Below are 23,075 nucleotides of genomic sequence, written 5' to 3' on the forward strand. Positions count from 1 at the left end.
TCCGTGTGTTTACGAGATGGCCGGGAGTTGGTCATAAGGATATTCTCGAGGGATATGATGGATGGTGAGACATAGAGGTGTCTTACGCGAATCCATGAGAGAGTCTGGAGATATGCTCGGAAGCGTTTAATATTGTTGCTCGAGGGACATGAAGGTCCCAACGACTCGTGAGGAGCGGGGTATGCTCCTGAGGTACCGGTAACTCGAGGGACATGGTGTATTTAGAGAACGAGGGGTACGGTGGCTTCGGGTGACGATCCGAGAGCACGCTTTAGGGTGACGACCCGAGAGCGAGTTTTGTGGTATTATTTTCGCCAAGTGTCGTAACTCGATGACTTTGTGGCTGAGAGTGAGCCGACACAACTCAGGGTTTGACTTTGAGTGGGGAAGATAATATGTGTGATACCCGAGATACCGTAGCCGAGGCCTGAGAGTGACGGTTTATGCTCGAAGATTGCAGTCTGAGAGTGGAGAGTGAGTTGTGAGCAACAATGACTAGTAAATCGTGAGTATATTGACTGGATAGAGAGACCTAGAGGGGGTCTGGTTGAAGGGAGTGCAGACTGTAGTGATGGTTGCACGGAGTTCCTCGGAGTGGAAGGGTGAAGCTAGATTCGAGGACGAATCTATGTTAGTGGGGGAGAATTGTAACGCCCGTGAACTGGAAAATCGGTTAGGGTTTGTTTTTAAATCATCCGGTTTAATTGGTTATGTTAATTGGAAACCCTAGAGTGTGCCTATAAAAGAAGGAAACTCGAAATTAGGGCTTTAGTTAGCCACTTTTCGTTTTATAAAGGAGAAAAAGAGAGTTATTTCCAAGTCCTTTATAGTTATTCTCCAGTTTACAGAATTGGATTTGGATTAAAATTGGTTGAGTTATTCGCAGTTTCGTGAGACACGTTTTCTCAGACGCGAATTAGGACCAGCGGAGATTGAAACTGAGATCGTGGTCTCGTCTTTTTTCCGATCGGCACGAGATTTTGTGGGCATCTTTGTGACGTCTGCAGATAGGATTTTACCGGAGCGATTGAATAGTTAACGGTTAGCTTATATTTTAGGGTTTCGTTTTTGAGACTGCTTGTTTCTGGTTTTTCCTGTCCAGTTTGCTTCAAGGTTGCTTTTGGTTGTGGACTTGTTGTAGGACGTTTCTGAACTGTTTCAGACGCAAGGAGAGTCTCTCCTGGGTTTAATTGGTATTAGAATCAATTTGTTAAGGTGAGTGCGTGACCATGAATTTATCTGAGCGATTGAGTTGTGTGATGATATATAGGTGTGGTGAATATGTTTTGGGTGAATTGTTCAATGACTGGTTTGTTTGTATTGTATTCGTGATTATATTTTTTTATTTGCTTTTGTGTATAGCTCGTAGATGGGAGAATCGCCTCACTAAGTATTTATGATAATACTTAAGCATCTTATTGTGTTGTTGATGCAGTAAAAATAAAGTGTGATTGTGGAATCATGGCAAGGAAGAGAGGATGATGTAGGAACTCGTTTGTTTTATGTTTTGTGTTTTTGGTTATTGGAACCCGGTTAGGATTGTCTGTTATTTTTGGTTTTGTTGATCGAATTATTTATTTATTTATAAAATAGTATTTCTGATTTGCGGTTTAATTATTATGTTATTGGTTGATTTAATTAAATATTTAATTATATATATATATATATATTTTTTTTTTTAAATGGGTCTGGTTGTTTCACAAAGATATCTGAGTCATATTTGGGGAATGCTGACATTAATACTTTCGATAACAAAAAGAAAATACACTCATTAAACAGAACAAACCTCAGAAACAGAATTTAATTAAAAACCCACAAAATGAATCTAAGATAGTTTGCTTTACAATTCAAAAACCCGTCTCTGTGATTCAAAATCCCTAAATCCAGAGATCGAACTCTCGATCATGTTATCGAATCATCTCCAGAACGGGATCGAATCCGATAACCTACTCTGGTCTCGTGTCCCTGAATCCGATGATACTTCCACCGACGATATTACTCTACTCAACTCTCACCGTGACGGTGACGGAGGTGTCAATAGTCTCGATTACGAAGTCATCGAGAATTACGCTTATAGAGAAGAACAAGCTCATCGAGGAAAGCTTTATGTTGGTTACTACGTTGCTGTCAAATGGTTCTTCTCTTTACTCATCGGGATCGGTACTTGTTGTTCTTCTTCTTCTTCGATTATTGTTGGTTGCTTACTTCTTCGTAGATTTTCCAGAATCCGATCTTGTTTTTGATTTCTTCGTAGGAACTGGATTAGCTGCTGTGTTCATCAATCTCTCTGTTGAGAATTTCGCTGGATGGAAATTTGCTCTTACTTTTGCTATTATTCAGAAGTCGTATTTTGCTGGGTTTATTGTTTATCTTCTCATCAATTTAGTCTTAGTGTTTTCTTCTGCGTATATTATTACTCAATTTGCTCCTGCTGCTGCTGGTTCTGGCATTCCTGAGATTAAGGGTTATCTCAATGGTAACATCAAGTTTCCTTACTTCACAGTTTTATGTTTTGTTTTGGTTGAAATTTTGTAATCCACAGTCTTCTTTGGATTGTGCAGGAATTGATATTCCCGGCACCTTGCTCTTTAGAACTCTCATTGGAAAGGTGAGTTAAAACTTTTGAGGAATTGATGGTGTTTAGGAAGTTCCGTTTTCATTTCTGTTTTGAAGACAGTGTTTTATAGTTTGTTATCTCATAGATATTTGGAAGCATTGGTTCTGTTGGGGGTGGCTTAGCCTTGGGGAAAGAAGGTCCTCTTGTGCATACAGGTGCCTGCATTGCATCGTTGCTTGGTCAGGTGAGCATCTGAGTTCCCTTTTATTCTCTCCTCCATCATTCCTGAGGAAACTAATATGTATGGTTTCGTTTTGATATAGGGTGGATCTACGAAATATCATTTGAATTCTAGATGGCCGCAACTTTTTAAGAGTGATAGAGATCGGCGTGATCTTGTAAGTTCCTTGATGCTTCTTGTGAAGAGAGCTATCTGATTTGTTTTTGTTTAAGATTAGGCCCAATCCTCTTGAGAGACCTTATTTCTTTGCCTTTGCGATGCCTTGAAAGGTCACTTGTGGATGTGCAGCTGGAGTTGCTGCTGCCTTTAGAGCCCCAGTTGGTGGAGTGTTATTTGCATTAGAGGAGGTCACATCATGGTAGGTTCCCCGTTCCTTTCCTCATGTCCAGTGGCTGAAATTATTCTGCTCTGAGAAATAACCATTTTGAGGAACTTTTTTTACCCTCGTCTATTATTTCCTTAGCAACTGGTGTCACTTGACAGCAATGTAGTTATCTTTAGGATGTCCTAGCTAGCGTGAGTTTGGGATGCTATGCTGTCTGTCCATTTAATTGAATTTGCATGTGCTGTTGAAGGTGGAGAAGTCAACTTATGTGGCGTGTCTTTTTCACTTCCGCTATTGTGGCTGTTGTTGTGCGTACTGCCATGGGATGGTGCAAGAGTGGAATATGTGGACATTTTGGTGGAGGTGGTTTCATTATATGGGATGTATCAGAGTAAGGTTCTAGTTTCAGTACTCACTTATATCATGCAAGGTTAATAGTGCTAGAATTGACCTGGAACTTTTCTTTCTCTCATTTAGTGGTCAAGATGACTACTACTTCAAAGAGCTACTGCCAATGGCTGTAATAGGAGTTATCGGAGGGCTACTTGGTATATTTTTTCTTTTCCTACACTTTTGGTTCCATTTATCTTCATCTGTCTGTTTCATTTCTCATGGCATTTTCCTCCAGGGGCATTATTTAACCAACTTACACTCTATATGACATCTTGGCGTCGGAACTCTTTGCACAAGAAAGGAAATCGAGTGAAGGTAATCTTTGATGGACGATTACAAGAAATTCTTCATTTATATTATGTTTATCTTCTTGAAGAACTATTGTCTCGTTGGTGGAGTTAAATAACTGCTATAAAATCTGAATTTTCAGATAATTGAAGCATGCATCATCTCTTGTATAACTTCAGCTATCTCATTTGGGCTGCCACTCCTAAGAAAATGCAGTCCATGCCCTGAATCAGTTCCTGACTCTGGTATTGAGTGTCCACGACCTCCAGGAATGTATGGAAATTATGTAAATGTAAGACACTGTTATAGAGAATCTGAATCTTTGAGATCTGTTGCATATTCTTTACCATGCCGATCTATTATGATGAAATTTTAGCCAATTTAACGTACATAGACTTTGAAGGTTTATACCTAGAAAACTTTCAGACTTTCCTAACAAAACTGTCTTTTAACATTGCCGCATTCATGTTGCTTTGTGTGCCAATCATCGCAGTTCTTCTGCAAGACGGATAACGAATACAATGATCTCGCTACAATTTTCTTCAATACTCAGGTATCTTCTTCTAGAATAATTTCAAAAATTTTCATTTTCTACTTCGCTTTGTTTTCAAGCCTGACTGTTTCAATTGAATTGTTCTGTTTTTTTTTTATTTTGACGACAGGATGATGCTATAAGGAATTTGTTCAGCGCAAAAACAATGCGAGAGTTCAGTGCTCAGAGTCTACTAACTTTTCTGGTATGAAATTCTTCTATTTTGTTTGTTCATAGTATTGGTATTTATTTCTTGGTAGGTTTGAGTTTGATTGAATGATGTCCATGCTAGCAATAGAATAAGGACCATACTAATATGACTTTTACATTGTTCTATCTATAGGAATATCTTTTGACTTGTTTATTCCTTTAATAATTAATATAATCGTCATTTTTCTTTGTTTTAAATGATGTATAGGCTATGTTTTACACATTAGCTGTAGTGACCTTTGGCACTGCTGTTCCCGCCGGCCAGTTTGTTCCTGGAATAATGATAGGATCAACTTATGGGCGCCTTGTAGGCATGTTTGTGGTCAGGTTTTATAAGAAGCTCAACATTGAGGAGGGAACGTGAGTCTCTTTGTGTATTGCTTTGTTGATCATACCACTTCTTCTTTTTTTTCAAAGTTTTTGGTTGAACTTTTGGCCTTTGATACAAAAAGTCTTTGAACTTTAGTTATGCTTTGCTGGGAGCTGCTTCATTTCTCGGAGGCTCGATGCGGATGACTGTATCTTTATGTGTTATCATGGTTGAAATCACAAATAACCTGAAACTTCTGCCTCTTATAATGTTGGTACTTCTCATCTCAAAGGTACGAGTTACCTACCAATATCATATTATCTTGATTCTTGAAGAAATACGCTTGTTTTAATTTGTTCTGTTCTTAGGCCGTCGGTGATGCTTTCAATGAGGGATTATATGAAGTACAAGCACGCCTGAAGGGCATTCCGTTACTTGAATCGAGACCTAAGTATCACATGCGTCAAATGATAGCAAAGGAAGCGTGTCAAAGTCAGAAGGTTGATATCATTTCTGCCTCATTAAACCACTAGATGGAGCTTGTGACACGTGCTTCTTATATTATGCTATATTATAACTTGTTTTCTTTGACTTTGAAGGTAATCTCTTTACCTCGAGTTATCAGGGTCGCAGATGTTGCTTCAATTTTGGGCAGCAATAAACATAATGGATTTCCTGTAAGCATTGCTTTCTTTGACACAGGGTTGACTCGTGATTACTTAGTCCTCTGTGCTGATGTTTTCATATTTTGACATTCTACCAGGTAATCGACCACACGAGAAGTGGTGAAACACTTGTCATAGGGTTAGTCCTTCGGAGGTACGTGATTGTACATTTCAAAAAGAATTATTTTAAACGAAATATAGCATTCTGAATTTTGTTCACCGTCCAGTCACTTGCTTGTTCTCCTTCAATCAAAAGTCGATTTCCAACATAGTCCTTTGCCTTGTGATCCAAGTGCCAGGAATATCAGGTAAATTAATGTTCCACATTCTTCTTTTTTTCACTCTCTTTTGAAAGAGTCATATTTTCTGATAGATAAATTGATTCTGCATTCTCCAGGCACAGTTTTAGCGAGTTTGCTAAACCTGTTTCATCGAAAGGGTTATGCATAGAAGATATACATTTAACTTCAGATGATTTAGAGATGTACATAGATCTTGCTCCATTTTTGAATCCGTCTCCATACGTTGTTCCCGAAGACATGTCCTTGACAAAGGTGGGCAGAAGCTTCGATTATGTTTTATCTGAGACACCAATATCCATCATCATTTGTTGAGAATTTGATTTGTTTCGATTAGGTATACAATCTTTTCCGGCAACTTGGGTTGCGACATCTATTCGTTGTTCCCCGTCCTTCCCGTGTGATAGGCTTGATCACCAGAAAGGATTTACTGATTGAGGTAAGTAGATATACACACATCGATCTGTTGACGAAACCCGACATATTAGTAACAGTGATGTTGCTGGTCCATTTATACAGGAAAATGGGGAATCATCAGCAGTGGAACTCCAACAGTCAACTAGTGTAAGGTCTCTAGCTTGCTTCTAATCTTGTGTCTAAAACCTTGGGAGTCTCTCGAGTTTGGTGTTATGATCCTCTAAGCAAAACCCTCCTCCTATAAGACTCATTCAAAATTTTGAGTTCTAAGTGTCTTTGCTCTTTGTCTTAACCTTTATTATTGCCCATTGTTTTGCCTGCAGAGGTCGGTACAGTGAGACAGCAACGCGGATGGACGCTGCACGACCGCTTCTAGACGATCTTTTAGGTTAATAAAACAGACCAAACATATACAAGCAGTTGAAGCTGGTAGCTAAGATCTTTAGTCGGGCCAATTCTTCGTCCATACAAGGATACAAGCTTGTTCCGCATGTTGCCACCCAAATCCGGTATGGAGGATATATGATCGTCTCTTGAGATGGGATTGTGTTGTTCGCTAACCGATCTCATTCTCCGTTCACAGAGAGTAGAAAGATTATATATGTAGAGGGCTTTTGATTGTTGTAATTGTGCAATCTTTGATTATTTTCTTGGTCACTGTAAAATAATCCAGCTTTTGATATATTTACTTGATTAACTTAAAAACCATATTGTAAACAAGAAAGAGAAAACCAGAATTTATCGGTCATACCGCCATGGAAAAATAAATCATATTTTAAAAAGTTGAAAATTTGGAAATAGATGAGATAATTTTATTATTACTAGATGAATACCCACGTTACGCGTGAGTTTGTTTCAAAAATTGTTAAAAAAAAATTATGTTGATTTTTCTTGTTGCTAATTTTTGCTTACTTTTTTCTTTGTTATTGTGTATTTAATCAAATTAATCTTAGGTAGTTACAGTTTTTATGATTAGATTCTTTTTTTACTTGAAATATCGATTTATACATTTTTATATATAAATATATAATTATTTATATTTCTAAGATTCTAATATTTTTTTCACCATCATGAATACATACATCAACAAGATAGGATATTTTTATACAATTAGATGTAGTTATGTTATTTGTGTGATGTGAAACTCGCGTAACTTGATTATAAATATAATTTCTTGTTTTGTGTACTCTCTTGATCTAATACTTCAATTACATCGTGATAAACTCATTATTATATACTAGATAAACATAAATTGAACAAGATCTCAAGAATTTTTATATGAAAATAAGAAAAGGAAAGCAAAAACTAAAATGTCATTTAATTCAACACTTTTATATATTTTACTATTGCATATAGCTATATATGAGAAAAGTCGTGTCTTAAATTCTTTTGTATGCCTAACATCTCAAAGGCTCATCACTTGAAAAAATTTGCATGTCAATATTACCAACTTATCGGACACAAAAATAAAAAGAGAGAACGTTATATATTGAGTCAGATATGAACAACAAAACATAATAATGAGAAGTTCACAAAAAAAAATAATGAGAAAGACTCAAAGTAAAATTACTAAATTAATAAGAGTTTAGGTAGCAAACAACTAAATTACAAAAATAATAAAATGGTGAATATTGATAAAATCTTTTTAGTAAAATAAGAAGAATATAAAGAAAGTAGTGCTTTTTATTAACATAATTTTGTATTGTTTTTTTAAATTTTGAATAAATCACTTAAGAGTAGAATTGATGGAGGATTTAATGCTATAAAGAACTTTTATTTTTTTCATTTAATTTGGCTAATTTTTAATTTAAATAATCTAAAATAACACATGTCATTTTTTTTGTGATGATGTGCCAGTCATATGCAAAAAATTGACCAACTTTCGTATATATGATTTAGCTCTTTGTTTTTTTTAATGTTAATCATATACACTAAATTTTTTAATAAAACTTTTGGTTTTCGAAATAATTTTTTTGGTTTAAATCATAACTTTTAAAAACTTTGGTTTTTGAGAGAACTAAAATTACGAAGCTTTTTTCTTTTTTTCTATTGCTACAACTTCTCTAAACTTTTGTAATGAAAGAGGTAAACATAATAATTGAATATTCTCCTAATCTTTAGAAAATCAAATTGAGAAACTAAATTTGCATCTTTGTTCAACATCACAGTAGTCATGACTCATGAGTCATGATGACTCATCATACTAGAGTCTAGCAAATATATTCAATATTCATATGAAATTATACTATAATTAACTTTGACCATACAAGATTTTATCATTTATATTATGCAACAAAAAAGGAAAATATCTGTTTTATTCCAAAAAGAGAAGGAAAATATCTTTGATGGAAATAAAAAGGAAATGGGGATAGGTTTTGTTCTTGTTATATGTTTTGGATATAACCAAATCCAGACGTAATAAAGCCATCCATCGATGTTAATAACAATATATAAAAAAACTTACATGTAACAGCTACGAATTAAAAACCACTAAGTGAATAACTGACATTACGACAGCAAAATATTGAATGTAAGAACCCCAAAAGAGGATCAAAAACAATATTACTGATCCAAAATCTATTGACCAACCAATCATAATTTCATAACAAAATATTCCATATTTAGACAACCTCTTTATCTTCTTTTTGGTTTCTCTATCTTTCTGATCTGTATAAATATATGAACCTATCATTGTCTCATTTTTGTGTAAAGATTTGTGTCTGCTTCTTCTCTCGCTCTTCTTTACAAGACAGAGAAACACAGACACAAACAAAGATTTCTTAGAGAGCATAGACGTTAAAAAATGGCTGTGGTTATATCTTCTAATGGTAATTCCAAGTCTTTCGACGCGAAGATGACTGTTTATGTCTTCATCTGTGTCATTATCGCGGCTGTAGGCGGTTTGATCTTCGGTTACGACATCGGAATCTCGGGTTCGATTCTCTTCTCTAACGTTATTTTGTATCTTTTTCGCATTACTTATGGATTAAGAAACAGAATCTAGCCCTTTCTTTCTGATCAAGAAATGTTAAAAAGTACATATACTTAACCAAAATTTCATTATGAAAAATAGGTGGAGTAACGGCGATGGACGATTTCTTGAAGGAATTTTTCCCATCTGTGTACGAAAGGAAGAAGCATGCGCATGAGAACAACTATTGCAAGTATGACAACCAGTTCTTGCAGCTCTTCACTTCCTCTCTATACCTAGCGGCTCTAGTGGCTAGCTTCTTTGCTTCGGCTACATGCTCTAAGCTCGGACGCAGACCCACAATGCAACTCGCTTCCATCTTCTTCTTGATCGGTGTTGGCCTTGCCGCGGGAGCTGTTAACATATACATGTTGATCATTGGTAGAATCTTGCTTGGATTCGGTGTTGGCTTTGGTAATCAGGTATAATGTTATATGATCTTTTTTTATTTCAAGTTTAGTTTGTGTTTAGGCTGAGATGCTACAAGATATGAATTTTCACTGAATTTTTGGTCTGGTTTAGTTTATATGCATTTTAGTTTGTATGAGATCTTGAATTTTCTGGTGTTCTTCAATGACTAAACATTGTAGAATGTGTCTGATTTTCTTGTAGGCGGTACCGCTTTTCTTATCAGAGATTGCTCCCGCGAGGCTTCGTGGAGGTCTCAACATTGTTTTCCAACTTATGGTTACAATTGGAATCCTAATTGCTAACATAGTCAACTACTTCACCTCCTCAATTCATCCTTACGGATGGAGAATTGCCCTCGGTGGCGCGGGAATTCCGGCTCTCATCCTCCTCTTTGGATCGCTTCTCATCTGCGAAACACCCACTAGTCTCATCGAACGGAACAAAACCAAGGAAGGAAAAGAAACACTCAAGAAGATCAGAGGCGTTGAAGATGTTGATGAGGAGTATGAATCAATAGTCCATGCTTGCGATATCGCAAGGCAGGTCAAGGACCCTTACACGAAACTGATGAAACCCGCGAGCAGGCCGCCTTTCGTGATTGGAATGTTGCTACAGTTTTTCCAACAGTTCACTGGAATCAACGCGATTATGTTCTACGCTCCGGTTTTGTTCCAGACTGTAGGGTTTGGAAATGACGCAGCTCTGCTTTCCGCGGTTGTCACGGGAACGATCAACGTTCTCAGCACGTTTGTCGGGATTTTCCTTGTCGACAAAACTGGCCGAAGATTTCTATTGCTCCAATCTTCCGTTCACATGCTCATATGCCAGGTAACATTAGTTAAGTTAACTTTTCTTGTGTCACAAGCGATCCTCCTAAACTAACAATTTTCTCAAACAGTTGGTCATTGGAATCATCCTAGCCAAGGACCTAGACGTGACGGGTACGCTAGCACGGCCACAAGCCCTAGTAGTGGTGATCTTCGTGTGTGTTTACGTGATGGGTTTCGCTTGGTCATGGGGCCCTCTAGGATGGCTAATCCCTAGTGAGACCTTCCCCTTGGAGACTCGAACGGAAGGGTTCGCATTGGCCGTGTCTTGCAACATGTTCTTCACGTTCGTGATCGCTCAGGCCTTCCTATCGATGCTTTGCGCGATGAAGTCAGGGATATTCTTCTTCTTCAGTGGTTGGATCGTTGTGATGGGACTTTTCGCTTTGTTCTTCGTGCCGGAAACGAAAGGAGTCTCCATTGATGACATGAGAGATAGTGTGTGGAAGCTACATTGGTACTGGAAGAGGTTTATGCTCGAGGAAGATGAGCATGACGTTGAGAAGAGAACTGATTGAGCTTGTTGATCGATCACATTCTTTCTCTAACTTTCCTTAGTTTTTTTTTTGTCATATGGGGAACAACATACAGTAATAAGAGACCAACTTGTTATTCTTGTATTATAATATGCTTTCTTCAGGTTTGGTATCTTACATAAAAAAAGAAAACTCCAGGGTCATACAATTTTTATGTGTTTTAAGTCACTTGATACAAGATAAATATTGTTCATAATAAAATAAAGTTGTTGTTTTACAGTGGGTAAAAGTGTCACATTATTATCAACGATTGATCCATGTACAATACTTTCTATGTTCCTTAATATTTGATTTAAAAAAAAAAAACACATGTTAAGAAAACATATTAAAAAATGATTCTAAATATTTTGTTTTTTGTGATTTATATTTGTTATAATTTTAAACCAATAATATTTAACTATTTATTTTGAAATTTGATATTCATCAATAATAACTAATTAATATTGCTTAGGAAACCTAAAAAATCAATCTGTTAAAAACATTTTTTTTTCTTTCAAAAAAATCAAATAATAAGAAACAGAAGGAGTAATTAACAAATTATCACCCGAAAATATTCGGTGCTCCATTTGTTTCTGATTTTAGTTGTGGATTTCGAATTGAAAATTTTATTTTATTTTATTATACAACATTTGCCATTTTATTTCCACAGAAAAATCTGAATACTGAGAGTGAGAGGTACATGGTCATGAACTCATGATCACATGGTTTTGGTAGCACATGGAACTGCATTTCAGTTCTACATGTAGTTGTAAACATCAGAATAACTACATGTATGGCTATATGCATGTAAAACCGCAGTTGTCCGTATTCACAAACGTACCAATTTTTAACCGCTAAAATAGTCGTTCAAAATGCTTTAAAACCGCAATCGCAGGCATCCATAAATTCTCGCAGTCGTGATCGCACGTCAGCTCCGTTTAAACATGTCAAGCCTTGAGTCGATCATTACAATAATATCTCGTGTACCACGTTATGCTTAAAAAAATTAATCATATCTTAAACACTTGCCTTGCCACCCACTACTTCTAGATCTCCCACAAATCCACAGAAATAATATATATGGTACTTAGAAAAATCATAAAAATATCAAATACCAAATTGAAGTCTCTGGCATGAGTCGGTCACTACAATAATAACTAAACTGAAATACATTTTATGGCTAATTGATGCAGAACCTGAAATTAAAAAAAATTAAAGATACAACAAACCATACCTTTTTGTCTTTTTTTTTTTTTAATTATTTTAAAGATAACTCATTTATTTTGAATGTATGTACGCAGTTTTCGGTTCCGTATTGTGTATTCATAGTCTACCATAAAATTTAACATCTACCTTTCCCAATGGACCCAAACGCTTCGAATTGAACATGGGCGTTGCTTTCTCTTGTGAGTTGTATCTAATATAAAATTTGGATAATTATGATTTCGTCGGTGATTTTGATATACTATATCTCTCGTGTACAACGTTTTGCTTAAAAATTTGTTCATATCTTGAACACTTGTGACTTGCCACCCACTACTTCGAGATCTCCTACAAATCCGTAGAAATATCGTTTCACAATAGACTTGCATGTTACTTGGAAAAAGGATTAAAATATTAATAACCAAATCGAAATCTGATACTTTACACATTCGAAGTCAAACAAAATAATAAAAATGAATGTGTAACAAATATATTTTTTTCCCCACGAAGAATCCACTTTTAGTATTAACTAAACTCGATCAGTAAGTAATCCGTCTATATAAATGTGGAGGCTTCCCAAAACAAAACAAAACAAAAAAGATCTCAAAATATGGATAGTCACAAATGGAGTCTAGGTTTCACATTACTTGCTTTCCTCTTCATCACTTCCTCTTCCGCTGAGCTCATCATTAAACAGGTTTCTATTTTAAGCACTTTTTCGATCTTTTGGCTTGTTACCAAAACATGGTTTTTAAAAATTAAAAACAAAATCCAGGTCACACAGGGCAGAGGAATAGAGTACAACAACTCTTACAGTCTCACGTCGAATCTTGGTACACTTATTTTTTTTTTCTTGGTTAAAACAAAAAACCAATTATTGATTTTCTTGTATTTTTGTTGTTGTAATTGATATATAGGAGTGACGACAAGAGAGTTGAGAGACGAGCGACCATCAAGTAAGATAGTGACAATCACAAGCTTCTCTGTGATTAAGGACAGAGGAGAACCCTATGAATCATCTATTTTTGAGGCTGCCGGTTACAAATGGTTAAGATAATTTACACTCTATTCAATTTCTCTCTTTTTTTTTTTTTAATAACTTTAATTCTATCTTTTGAGCTAATTTTGATGGAAAACAAAATCAGGAGATTAGTTTTGTACGTGAAGGGTAATCCGAAAGGCGGTATAAATAATCATATTTCACTTTACGCGAGGATAGAAGAGACAGAAACTCTTCCAAGAGGGTGGGAAGTGAATGTTGATCTCAAACTCTTTGTCCACAATCGGAAGTTAAAGAAATATTTGTCTGTTACAGGTACTTTAAAATGTGAAAGGAGTTTTACTAGATCTATTATCTATTTATAAGATATATTGGCCAATGCTACTTTTCCTTAGCAATTGTAAATACATGAACCGAGTTGATTGTGTTTTGGATTTGGATTATAGATGGAACAGTGAAGCGATACAACGATGCAAAAAAAGAGTGGGGATTCACACAATTGATTTCTCTTCCAACATTCTACAACGCGAACGAAGGGTACCTTGTGCAGGACACAGCTTCTTTTGGTGCTGAGATCTTCATCGTTAACCCGACAGAAAAACAAGAGAAAGTCACATTCATATCAAACCCTCCAGACAATGTTTTCACTTGGAAGATACTTCGTTTCTCTACCTTGGAAGATAAATTCTATTACTCTGATGATTTTCTTGTTGGAGACCGATACTGGTTAGTGCTCTTGGCTAGACTAAAGTCTAAATTAAGCTCAAGGCTTGCAACTGTTATGTGAATCCCGTAGTGGCCAAGTATAATAACGGGATTTGTTTTTAATGTATATTCAGGAGACTAGGATTTAACCCGAAAGGATCTGGTGGAGGAAGACCACATGCACTTCCAATCTTCCTATATGCTCAAGGCCATAAGGCAAACGCAGTTGTTACAAACACTTGGGGAGCGGTTAATCTGCGGTTAAAGAATCAACGAAGCTCCAACCACAAACAATTATATTGTAAGAAAACTAAAAAAAAAAGGCTTAATTAACTCTAGGAGTGAAAATCATCAATGAATAGTAAGGATATAAATTGTTTTTTTTTTTTTTCTATCTTTGCAGCTGCAGCTTGGTACCCGATTCGAAGCGATTATGGTGTGGGAGTGAACAATATAATATTGATGTCAGAGCTAAAAGATGCATCAAAAGGGTATATGGTGAATGATGCCATTATCTTTGAAGCTGAAATGGTTAAGGTCTCTGTGACAAACATAGTCTCCGTTTAAATATCACTACTTCTTTTTCAACAACAACCTTACGAATAAAGTGGACTTTGATGAGTTTAATTTGTTATACGACAACGTTGTTGATGCTTGTGATGTAATCGTTGTTTCTGCTCTCCGAGTTTTCGTTTTACTTTTTTTTTCATGTTTTGCTATCAATGAAATAAAGGTATAAAACTCTCTTGGTTTTAAAGTATTTTAAAGATCCATGTTAGGGAAAGCTGGAAGGTTAAATTACAAAAATAAACTCAACCATTGGAAAACATTTTTTATAGCCAAATTCAAACAGAAGTGCAGGATCAATAGACAAAATGAGTTTAAAGCACGTAAATGACGACATGGTTATGTTTGGTGTATATATGTGGAAGAATGGATATAATTAGTTATTTCAGCTAGAAAATCACAGAAAGAACCCTGATTTAAGAGCTCTAGTGGTTGATGAAATGTTTTTGAGATATTAATAGAAAGTTGCTAGAGTATAACCAATGTAGTTTGGTGTAGTCACCTCCTCAGATTAAGGCATAAAGACTTTCGCAGAGTGATGTTTTAACAGGGTCTAGAGAAGAACATATATTCAAAAGGGAAAGGACAACTTCAAATCCAAAGTGGAAACACTAAACCCTCTAGTTCATACCAAGGTCCAAGGACGGAAATATCTTAGAAGCAATGGGTCATGTGCCCCCGGTAAAAAAGAGAGCATATTAGTTGTTTGTTTTAATTTATTGTTATGGACAATTTTACATCCTCCTATCTCCGAGTAACATGTGAAATCGTCATTGAAACAGTAAAAGTAAAGTGAAGTAAATCCCTATCGGGAATTCACCGAGAATTCGAAGAAAGGACAAATAAAACATAGAAGCTAATTATGAAGAAAGAAAGATCAACTCAGAGAACATTGATTTGGTGATGGATGATGATAAGTGATTATATATATATATATATATATATATATATATAATTTTAAAGGAAAATGGTAGGATATTTTTCTTCTAATTACTTATGCCAAGTCTTTAGATTACTTTTCAATTGAAAATGATAAAAAAAATTCATGGGGCTATTACAGGATGATGCACTTTTTGGGGCAGAAATTTGAAATAAGGCATAATCCAAATGGGCTTATGAGATTGGGCACTTTCAACAACCTGGAAAGACTAAATTACCCTTGAAAGAGGCATCTTTGTTTTCGCGTGAGATGTTTTGTTGAGGAACGGCGTGAGAGAAGCTTTGTGAAGACAATGACATTGGTAGACATAAGTGTAAAAGAGAGCATCAAATGTGAATAAACTGTAAATCTTGTTACAGTATGGAGGTTTTGAGAATTTCAAATATAAACCCTAAGAATTGGAAAACAGGGAACCCCAGGAGAAAGTGACTTAGACGACATGTGTTCTATGGAGGTAAGCATTTTCAAAAATATATACACTAAGGATTGTAATTAGGGAACCCAAGCAATTAGGGAATAGAGAACAAACCTAAGAGGAGAGGAGAGGACCGGAGCCAAGATGAATCTTGTTACAATGAATCATGAGAAATTATCATTTTCTCTTGTTCGCTGTATCAATTGCAGAGGCAGAGCAGACGGTGTTAAGCGCGAGAAAAGCAGCGAATCAGACGGCGTTAAACGGCGCAACTTTGGCGAGAAAAGCATCGGCGGAAGAAAATAATTGTACCTGATCAGATTAGTTGGAGAGAAATCTCCAAATATAGAAACGAGTGAGTGAATGGTCGGGTATATGGGCAACGACACTAGTCAGGTAGGTGGCTCTAAAATGGGGAAAAATTTAGAAGATGCTTCAACAGTAGAGGAAGAAAAGAAATAAACTAGAAATCAAATAATTTAGCGGAAGCTTTGAGGGGTGAAGTTGTAAAAGATTAGAATGTATAAGTACCTAATTTGGTGAGTAATTTGAGATGTTCCTAAATTCACAAAGGCATAGAGTTTTTTGTGCCAATCTCATAATTGATCCAACTTTTCATATGAAACATTTACAAAGAACATGGTAGGATTATTTTCTAAAAAATTCCTACCCGAATAACGGAAAATTTTGAATTGCTTTCAATCTCGTACCATATTTCTTACTAACATTTATGTTGCAAAAAGGTAGGATATTTCCTAACCTTTTTCAAAATTTTCTTACAAATTTCCTATTAGTTCAGGTTTCGTCAAAAAATCATAGGTTAAAATTAGGATATTTTCTTGTAGTATATATCTTATTATATAAAGTATGATTTTCAAAGTTACTAACTCAGAAGATTATGCCACTTGTTGATTTGATCGATCTTAGATTGTGACACGTGTTAGAAGAAAATTTCTTGAAATAATCTTAAAACAATAAAATTATAATTATAAGGAAATAAAAAAAAATGGATATGTAAATAAGATCATTATAAAAACCTATAATTATAAGGAAACTAAACAATTTGAAATTTTAAATAAGATACATTTATAAAACCTAAGTTAGTAACTCATACGATTGTCCTATGTGTCAATTTATCGATCTTAGATTTTGAGACATGTAAAACATTTTTTATTAATTTTAAAACAATATAATAAAATATAACAAATTTTTGAAACAGGAACTTGTTTAAATATATATTATTATTAGATAACTCTAAAATATAGATGTCAGCAAAATACATAAAATGTTGAGATGCATAGATAAATTTATAATAGAAAGAATCAATAGTATCAACGATGTTAGAATTAAGTACAATCATGTTTGAGTAAGACCTTTAGTACAAGTTAATAATGTTCAAAGTTTAAGTCACATAGTAGTAGTAATTTTGTAAACAAAAGATAATAACTTACATGATTTAAGGATAAATCTAGATAGATTGGATAAATTGATATAAGCGTTAAAATATTAAATATTGAAAAAATTTGTGTGGTTTACTATTTAAAATTTAAATATAAAACAATAATATGGAGTGAGTGTAATTAGTATTTTAGCTTTTATTTTAAGATGGAGTCTATAGACTAAAAATCCAGTTTATTTTAATAAAATAAATAGGTTAATTTCATTGTAAAATAATATGTATAAAAATGAAATATAATTTAAAAATATTTAGATAAAATGAATAAGTATGAATTACTAAAAGAATTCAAAAATTATTAAAAATTCTATTTATTTGTCAAATCCGCCTATTTAGGAGAGTTTTATCTAGTATATATATACATGTTTCCTGTAAACTTTTAAAGGAAAATGTTTTTCGCCAAAGAAGGGTATTATCAAAGTTTATCATTAAGAAGGGTATTATCAAAGTTTGATTATCTGGATAGTGATATTGTCTTGTGCCTGGATAAAAGACAATCTACCTTTCCCAAATTGTCTTGTGTTTGGACTTTGGATAAAAGTTTGGTTATCGGTGACAGTGATATTACCATTGACACTAAATCGATCATTGTAGTAATATATCGTGTACAATGTTTTGCTTAAAAATATAATCATGTTCTGCAACCCACCGGTGTTCAAAGGAAAAAAAATAGTTTTATGCCACCCATTACTCCCAAAAATCCATCGAAATATTGTTAAATAATAGACTCATTCTAAGTCGAAACAAAAATAATATCGTTTCCCCCACCTTTTTAATATATTGTAATATCTCGTGTACAACGTTTTGCCTAATAATATAATCATATTTCGAAAACTTGCCACCCACTACCTCGAGGTCTCTCCCACAAATCTATAAAAATATTGTTTAATAATAGAAATGGGAACTTGCAAAAAGCATTAAAATAACAATAACATCCAAAGTCAAACAAAAACAAGAAAAAATGATTTGTGTAAAAACATATACATATACATATACATATACATATCTCTCGCTTTTCTGTTCATCACTTCAGCTGAGTTTCTCATTCAACATGTAACTTTTTTTTGAAATATGTTGCAAAAACAAATTCCAACATATTTATAAAACTAGTAACATTATTATTTATAATTTGCAAAATAGGTCATGAATCCCTTTTTTAATCTTTTTTTTTTTTCATTTCCCCTCATGTTTAATTATTAAACTACTTAATAGTATAATATTTTTCAAATTTTCTATTTATATACAAAAGCCTATGTTTTTTTTTCTATAATTTGATATGTAGTGTCTAATAAATTCAAAAACATTTTTATTCATACATCTCATTAATTGTTAAGATGTATACAAATTGATACATTTTTATTCGTACAACTTATTTAGTATACATTAGCTATGAATATATGAATAAAATATGTATATTATGTACATTTGTATACTAAATGTGTTGTATGACTCTTAGTATACAAAACAACACAAAAAACTTTATCAAAAAAAAAAAAAAAGCTCCCAGACCCGACTCCCGAGGAAACCTAAGCTTCTTCTTGCTATGGCCTTCGTGGCCGCCGGCGAGGACCCTCCCTTGCCAGAACCCCCTGACCCGCCTGATCCTCCCTCCATCTTCGCCCAAACCTTCATACCCGATCCACCTTCTACTTCTTCTCTCTTTCCACCTTCATCGAGTCTAGATCTAGATCTATGTTCTACCGTTTCTTCCTATGGTGTTACTCCTTTCGTTTTTTTGCGATTCTTTACTGCTGTGTGCAGTCCCTTCTATCAGATCTGTACCCGTTCCGTGTCTTTGCGGTTCTTTACTGCTCTATGCAGTCCATGGAAACTAGCCTATTCCCAGATCTTGGGATATCCTCTCGTTTCAAGTGGATATGTTTCACAGGCCATAACCTTTGATGTCCACGCTGCCCCTCCTACCTCAACTCAGAGAGCCTCTCCTACTCGTTCCATGGCCCAGACACGACAACGGTTTGTTACTTCTGTAAGATGGTGTATGTCTTTGTTTCTGGTTTTACCCCTCATTCAAAATTTCGTAGTGGTGCGATTTAATGCTGCAGTATGCAGTCTCTTTGAACTCAATCTGGCCTTTTGTGCTGTTTGTTTTGTTTCTCTTTCTTGGTGGCAGTTTGAAAAGAAACTAATTAATACACCTCGCCTGATGAATCTGGTTTTATCGGGTATTTGGTACCCTAGTAGCTTCTTATCGGAGCTAGTTATCTTCCCAAAGTTCCCTCCTCAGTGGAGTGGTTTGGATGTCCAAGAGTCGTCGGTATTGCAAGGATCTTCCTCCCGATTGATGTTCTTCTCTGCATTTGATGCAGTTCTTGTAACCTCTTGTGTTACGTTGGATACAGTCTTCCAAGAATCTAGCCAGATCGTTCTTATTGTTCGTTTTGCCTTATGTTATTCTTATGACTTCTGTTGCATATCTATCTATCCTTTAACCATTGTTATATGGTCTGTTTTGGCTTCTGTTGTTGTGTTTTATGTAGTTTTCTTCATGTTGGTTGTAATTCCTCTTTCTGAGGCTCCTAAAATTTAGTGAAAACAACTATTGGTTTGAAAAAAAAAAAAAAAAAAGAATCTTAGTATACAAAACAAAGAGTAAAATTGTCTATTTTGCAAATTGTAAATAGTAGTGTTACTAGTTACATAATTATGTTTCCAAAAGTAACTATATTTCCAACAAACCCTTTTTTAATGTATTTTTTTGATAGATATATTAGTAGATTTTTTTTAACAATGGAAAACGAACAAGGTTATAAGGGCAGATGAGCAGAGTACAACTGTTCTTAAAGTCTCATGGCAAATCTTGGCACACTTGTGTTATCTGAAATAGCCAGTCTTTAGATTTTCTTGTACTTTTTATTTTGTTGATTGGAGTTTGAAGAGTGTTGAGAGAGGAGCGACGAGGACAATAACAAATTTCTCAGTGATTAAAGGTAGCAGAGAACCCTATACAATTATGGGTTCCGCATTATCCTTTCGTAACCTAGATTTTTTTTTTATATATAGTTAAACTCCTAGCCTAAAACTAAAACACAGTTGATGACTAATTGGTGGAGAACCATTAAAAAAAAAAAAAAAAGACAGAGTAGACTAACGAAACCACACCTTTACATTTTTCTATTTATCTCACCTTCCTAAATAAAAAATATTTATTTTAAACAAAAACACATTTTCTGTACAGACGTGGGTTTCGTAATGTCCATAAGTCCATCCATAGTCTACCATATAATTTAACATCTACTTCTCTCCAGTGGACGCAAAAGCTTCGAATTGAATGTGGGCGTTGCTTCTCTCGTGTCTAATATAAAATTTGGATAATCATGAATTCTTCGATGATAGTGATATACCGTTGACACTGAGTAGTTCATTGCAATAAGTAAGATCTTGTTTTTGCTAAAAAGATTCAATCATATTTTGAACACTTGCCACCCACCACTTCCAAAACTTCCACAAATTCATAGATATAGTAATACACAGGTTACTTGACAAAAGGAATAAAAGTACAATATGATGCTTTACACATTCTCAGTCAAACAAAAACGATAAAATGAATGTGTAAGATAATATTGTTTAAAAAAGAAAAAAAGAACAAAAAAAAGATAATATTGTTTTCCCGACGACTAATCCACTTTCAGTATTTTATAAAATAACTGAACTCAAGTTGCTCGATCAAACAAGTACCCTTAAATGTCTCTCTGTCTATATAAATGTACACTCTTCCCAAACAAAACCATATCTCAAAATATGAATAATCAAAAATGGAGTATAGGTTTCATATCTCTCGCTTTTCTCTTCATCACTTCCTCTTCAGCTGAGTTCATCATTCAACAGGTATTTTTGATCTTAAAGCTCTTTTTCAATGGATTGGCTTTTTACTAAAAGTAGGTTTTAACAATGAAACTACAATATATAGGTCACAAAGGGCAGAGGAATAGAGTACAACAGTTCTTACAGTCTCGAGGAGAATCTTGGTACACTTGTGTAGTTGTGTTGTCTGAAATCGTCTCTCTTTGGAATTTCTTGGTTAAAAACAGAAACCAATTTCTTTATTTTCTTGGAACATTTTTTGTGTTGATAGGAGTGACAAGAGAGTTGAGAGAAGAGCGACCATCGAGTAAGATAGTGACAATAACAAGCTTCTCAGTGATTAAAGGCAGAGGAGAACCCTATGAATCCTCTGTTTTTGAGGCTGCTGGTTACAAATGGTAAAGATCTTACACTTTATCAACTTTTTTTATAAAATAATTAATTCTATTTTTTTTGATAACGTAATTGGGAAAATATAATCAGGAGATTGGTTTTGTACGTGAATGGTAATAAAAACGACGGTGGAAATGATCATATTTCCCTTTACGCAAGGATCGAAGAGACAAACTCTCTTCCATTAGGTTGGGAAGTGAATGTTGATCTCAAACTCTTTGTCCATAATGGGAAGCTACACAAATATTTGACTGTTACAGGTACTTTAAAATGTGTAGATTTCAATAATAATTCTAGCCACTGCTATTTTTACTTGGCATTTGTAGATTTCAAACATTAGTTTCATTATTACATGAACCAAGTTGATTGTGATTTAGAGTTTTCTTTTTTTTTGCATAATTGTGGATTGTAGATGGCTTAGTGAAGCGATATAACAATGCGAAAAAAGAATGGGGTTTCGGACAATTGATTCCTCGATCAACATTCTACAACGCGAACGAAGGTTACCTTGACCAGGACACTGGTTCTTTTGGTGCTGAGATCTTTATTGTTAAACCGGCTCAACAACAAGAGAAAGTTACATTCATATCAAACCCTCCAAACAATGTTTTCACTTGGAAGATACTTCGTTTCTCTACCTTGGAAGATAAATTCTATTACTCCGATGATTTTCTCGTTGAAGACCGATACTGGTTAGTAATTTTAATAACCAAATTAATCTCAAAATTTGCAACTGTTATGTGAATTATGTAGTCTACTAACATTTTTGGTTAATGTATAATTAGGAGACTAGGATTTAACCCGAAAGGGGATGGAGGAGGAAGACCACATGCACTTCCAATCTTCCTATTTGCTCAAGGCCATAAGGCAAATGCAGTTGCTACAAACACTTGGGGAGCGGTTAATCTGCGGTTAAAGAATCAACGAAGTACTAACCATAGACAAATATATTGTAAGAAAAATAACCAAAAAAAAAAGTTTATCTCTAGGAGAGAAAATCATCATTGAATGAAACTAACAGCTGATGTGAATTGGTATTTTGTTTGTGGTTTATTTGCAGCTGCAGCTTGGTACCCGATTGGAAGCGGTTATGGTGTGGGAGTGAACAATATCATACTGTTAGCTGATTTAAACGATGCATCAAAAGGATATTTGGTGAATGATGCCATTATCTTTGAAGCTGAAATGGTTAAGGTCTCTATAACCAACATCGTCTCCGCTTAAATATCTGCACTTCTTTGTCTACGATCAATCAACCTTATGAATAAAAAGATGTTTAATTTGATGAGTTTGTAATAAGAAAACGTTAATGTTTGTGAATTGTGAAGTTATTATTTCTGTTCTTCTGAGTTTTTTTATTTCAATGAAAATAAAACTCTTACCGGTTTAAATTGTTTGAAATATGTTGGGGAGTATGGAGTGTTAGTTATATGAATAAATTCGACTTATTTGGAGTCAGAAAGAAACTAATAATTTAATTTACATAATTTCATTTTTGTAACCGAATTCAAACAGAAGCCAAAAGAAGATAAGAATTGAACAAAAATTTAAAAGATACTAAATATGTGAAAATCGAAATCGTATGATGCTGACTAGTGATGAAGATGGCCAAG

General features: G+C 34.6%; 6 protein-coding genes, 1 long non-coding RNA gene and 1 other non-coding gene across 12 annotated transcripts; 6 read left to right on the forward strand and 2 right to left on the reverse strand.

Annotated features, from left to right (window-relative positions):
- Positions 1-1,707: 1,707 nt before the first annotated feature.
- Positions 1,708-7,041, forward strand: CLC-D (chloride channel D). Of its 2 annotated transcripts, none has more exons than NM_122525.3 (22): positions 1,708-2,160; positions 2,255-2,476; positions 2,562-2,608; positions 2,703-2,801; positions 2,881-2,955; positions 3,068-3,156; positions 3,374-3,514; positions 3,601-3,671; positions 3,752-3,831; positions 3,947-4,096; positions 4,298-4,357; positions 4,467-4,541; positions 4,755-4,906; positions 5,013-5,148; positions 5,225-5,356; positions 5,456-5,533; positions 5,620-5,675; positions 5,749-5,829; positions 5,919-6,075; positions 6,158-6,259; positions 6,340-6,389; positions 6,561-7,038. In NM_122525.3, exons 1-22 carry the CDS (start codon positions 1,905-1,907, stop codon positions 6,628-6,630), a joined length of 2,379 nt encoding a protein of 792 aa, NP_197996.1. In that variant the 5' UTR covers positions 1,708-1,904; the 3' UTR covers positions 6,631-7,038. The 2 variants fall into 2 exon arrangements, with proteins under 2 accessions (NP_197996.1, NP_001330038.1); NM_001343969.1 differs by having other exon boundaries at positions 1,723-2,160; positions 6,340-6,384; positions 6,561-7,041.
- A 1,999-nt stretch (positions 7,042-9,040) lies between these two features.
- Positions 9,041-11,084, forward strand: AT5G26250 (Major facilitator superfamily protein; the record flags this gene model as incomplete). The annotated part of the gene is made up of 4 exons (NM_122526.2): positions 9,041-9,170; positions 9,311-9,630; positions 9,821-10,447; positions 10,518-11,084. The coding sequence occupies 4 exons, from the start codon at positions 9,041-9,043 to the stop codon at positions 10,962-10,964; spliced, it is 1,524 nt and encodes a 507-aa protein (NP_197997.1). The 3' UTR covers positions 10,965-11,084.
- Positions 11,085-12,553: 1,469 nt separating this feature from the next.
- On the forward strand, positions 12,554-14,744 carry AT5G26260 (TRAF-like family protein). The gene is made up of 7 exons (NM_122527.4): positions 12,554-12,861; positions 12,940-12,997; positions 13,082-13,211; positions 13,310-13,479; positions 13,611-13,890; positions 14,004-14,170; positions 14,273-14,744. Exons 1-7 carry the CDS (start codon positions 12,775-12,777, stop codon positions 14,434-14,436), a joined length of 1,056 nt encoding a protein of 351 aa, NP_568483.1. The 5' UTR covers positions 12,554-12,774; the 3' UTR covers positions 14,437-14,744.
- Positions 14,745-14,980: 236 nt separating this feature from the next.
- Positions 14,981-15,347, forward strand: AT5G00475. The gene is made up of 2 exons (NR_144157.1): positions 14,981-15,117; positions 15,219-15,347. It is a non-coding gene; the product is annotated as an uncharacterized misc_RNA (transcript).
- A 220-nt stretch (positions 15,348-15,567) lies between these two features.
- On the reverse strand, positions 15,568-15,675 carry AT5G26262 (uncharacterized protein; the record flags this gene model as incomplete). The annotated part of the gene is made up of 1 exon (NM_001125807.1): positions 15,568-15,675. One exon carries the CDS (start codon positions 15,673-15,675, stop codon positions 15,568-15,570), a length of 108 nt encoding a protein of 35 aa, NP_001119279.1.
- Positions 15,676-18,657: 2,982 nt separating this feature from the next.
- On the forward strand, positions 18,658-20,419 carry AT5G26270 (uncharacterized protein; the record flags this gene model as incomplete). Of its 2 annotated transcripts, NM_001203472.1 has the most annotated exons (3): positions 18,658-19,244; positions 19,379-19,841; positions 20,250-20,419. In NM_001203472.1, the coding sequence occupies exons 1-2, from the start codon at positions 18,791-18,793 to the stop codon at positions 19,381-19,383; spliced, it is 459 nt and encodes a 152-aa protein (NP_001190401.1). In that variant the 5' UTR covers positions 18,658-18,790. The 2 variants fall into 2 exon arrangements, with proteins under 2 accessions (NP_001190401.1, NP_197999.1); NM_122528.2 differs by lacking the exon at positions 20,250-20,419 and having other exon boundaries at positions 18,740-19,291; positions 19,379-19,795.
- Positions 20,003-20,211, reverse strand: AT5G04225. The gene has a single exon (NR_142743.1). It is a non-coding gene; the product is annotated as an other RNA (long non-coding RNA).
- A 436-nt stretch (positions 20,420-20,855) lies between the features above and the next one.
- AT5G26280 (TRAF-like family protein) lies at positions 20,856-22,937 on the forward strand. 3 transcript variants are annotated; one of them, NM_001343970.1, is made up of 7 exons: positions 20,856-21,093; positions 21,176-21,233; positions 21,341-21,467; positions 21,553-21,722; positions 21,875-22,154; positions 22,248-22,414; positions 22,523-22,937. In NM_001343970.1, the coding sequence occupies exons 1-7, from the start codon at positions 20,950-20,952 to the stop codon at positions 22,684-22,686; spliced, it is 1,110 nt and encodes a 369-aa protein (NP_001330230.1). In that variant the 5' UTR covers positions 20,856-20,949; the 3' UTR covers positions 22,687-22,937. The 3 variants fall into 3 exon arrangements, with proteins under 3 accessions (NP_001330230.1, NP_568484.1, NP_001078623.1); NM_122529.3 differs by having other exon boundaries at positions 20,954-21,093; positions 22,523-22,933; NM_001085154.1 differs by having other exon boundaries at positions 20,994-21,093; positions 21,622-21,722; positions 22,523-22,855.
- Positions 22,938-23,075: the final 138 nt, after the last annotated feature.

Source organism: Arabidopsis thaliana, chromosome 5 (genome assembly GCF_000001735.4).
Source record: "Arabidopsis thaliana chromosome 5, partial sequence".
Classification (NCBI taxonomy): Eukaryota; Viridiplantae; Streptophyta; class Magnoliopsida; order Brassicales; family Brassicaceae; genus Arabidopsis; species Arabidopsis thaliana.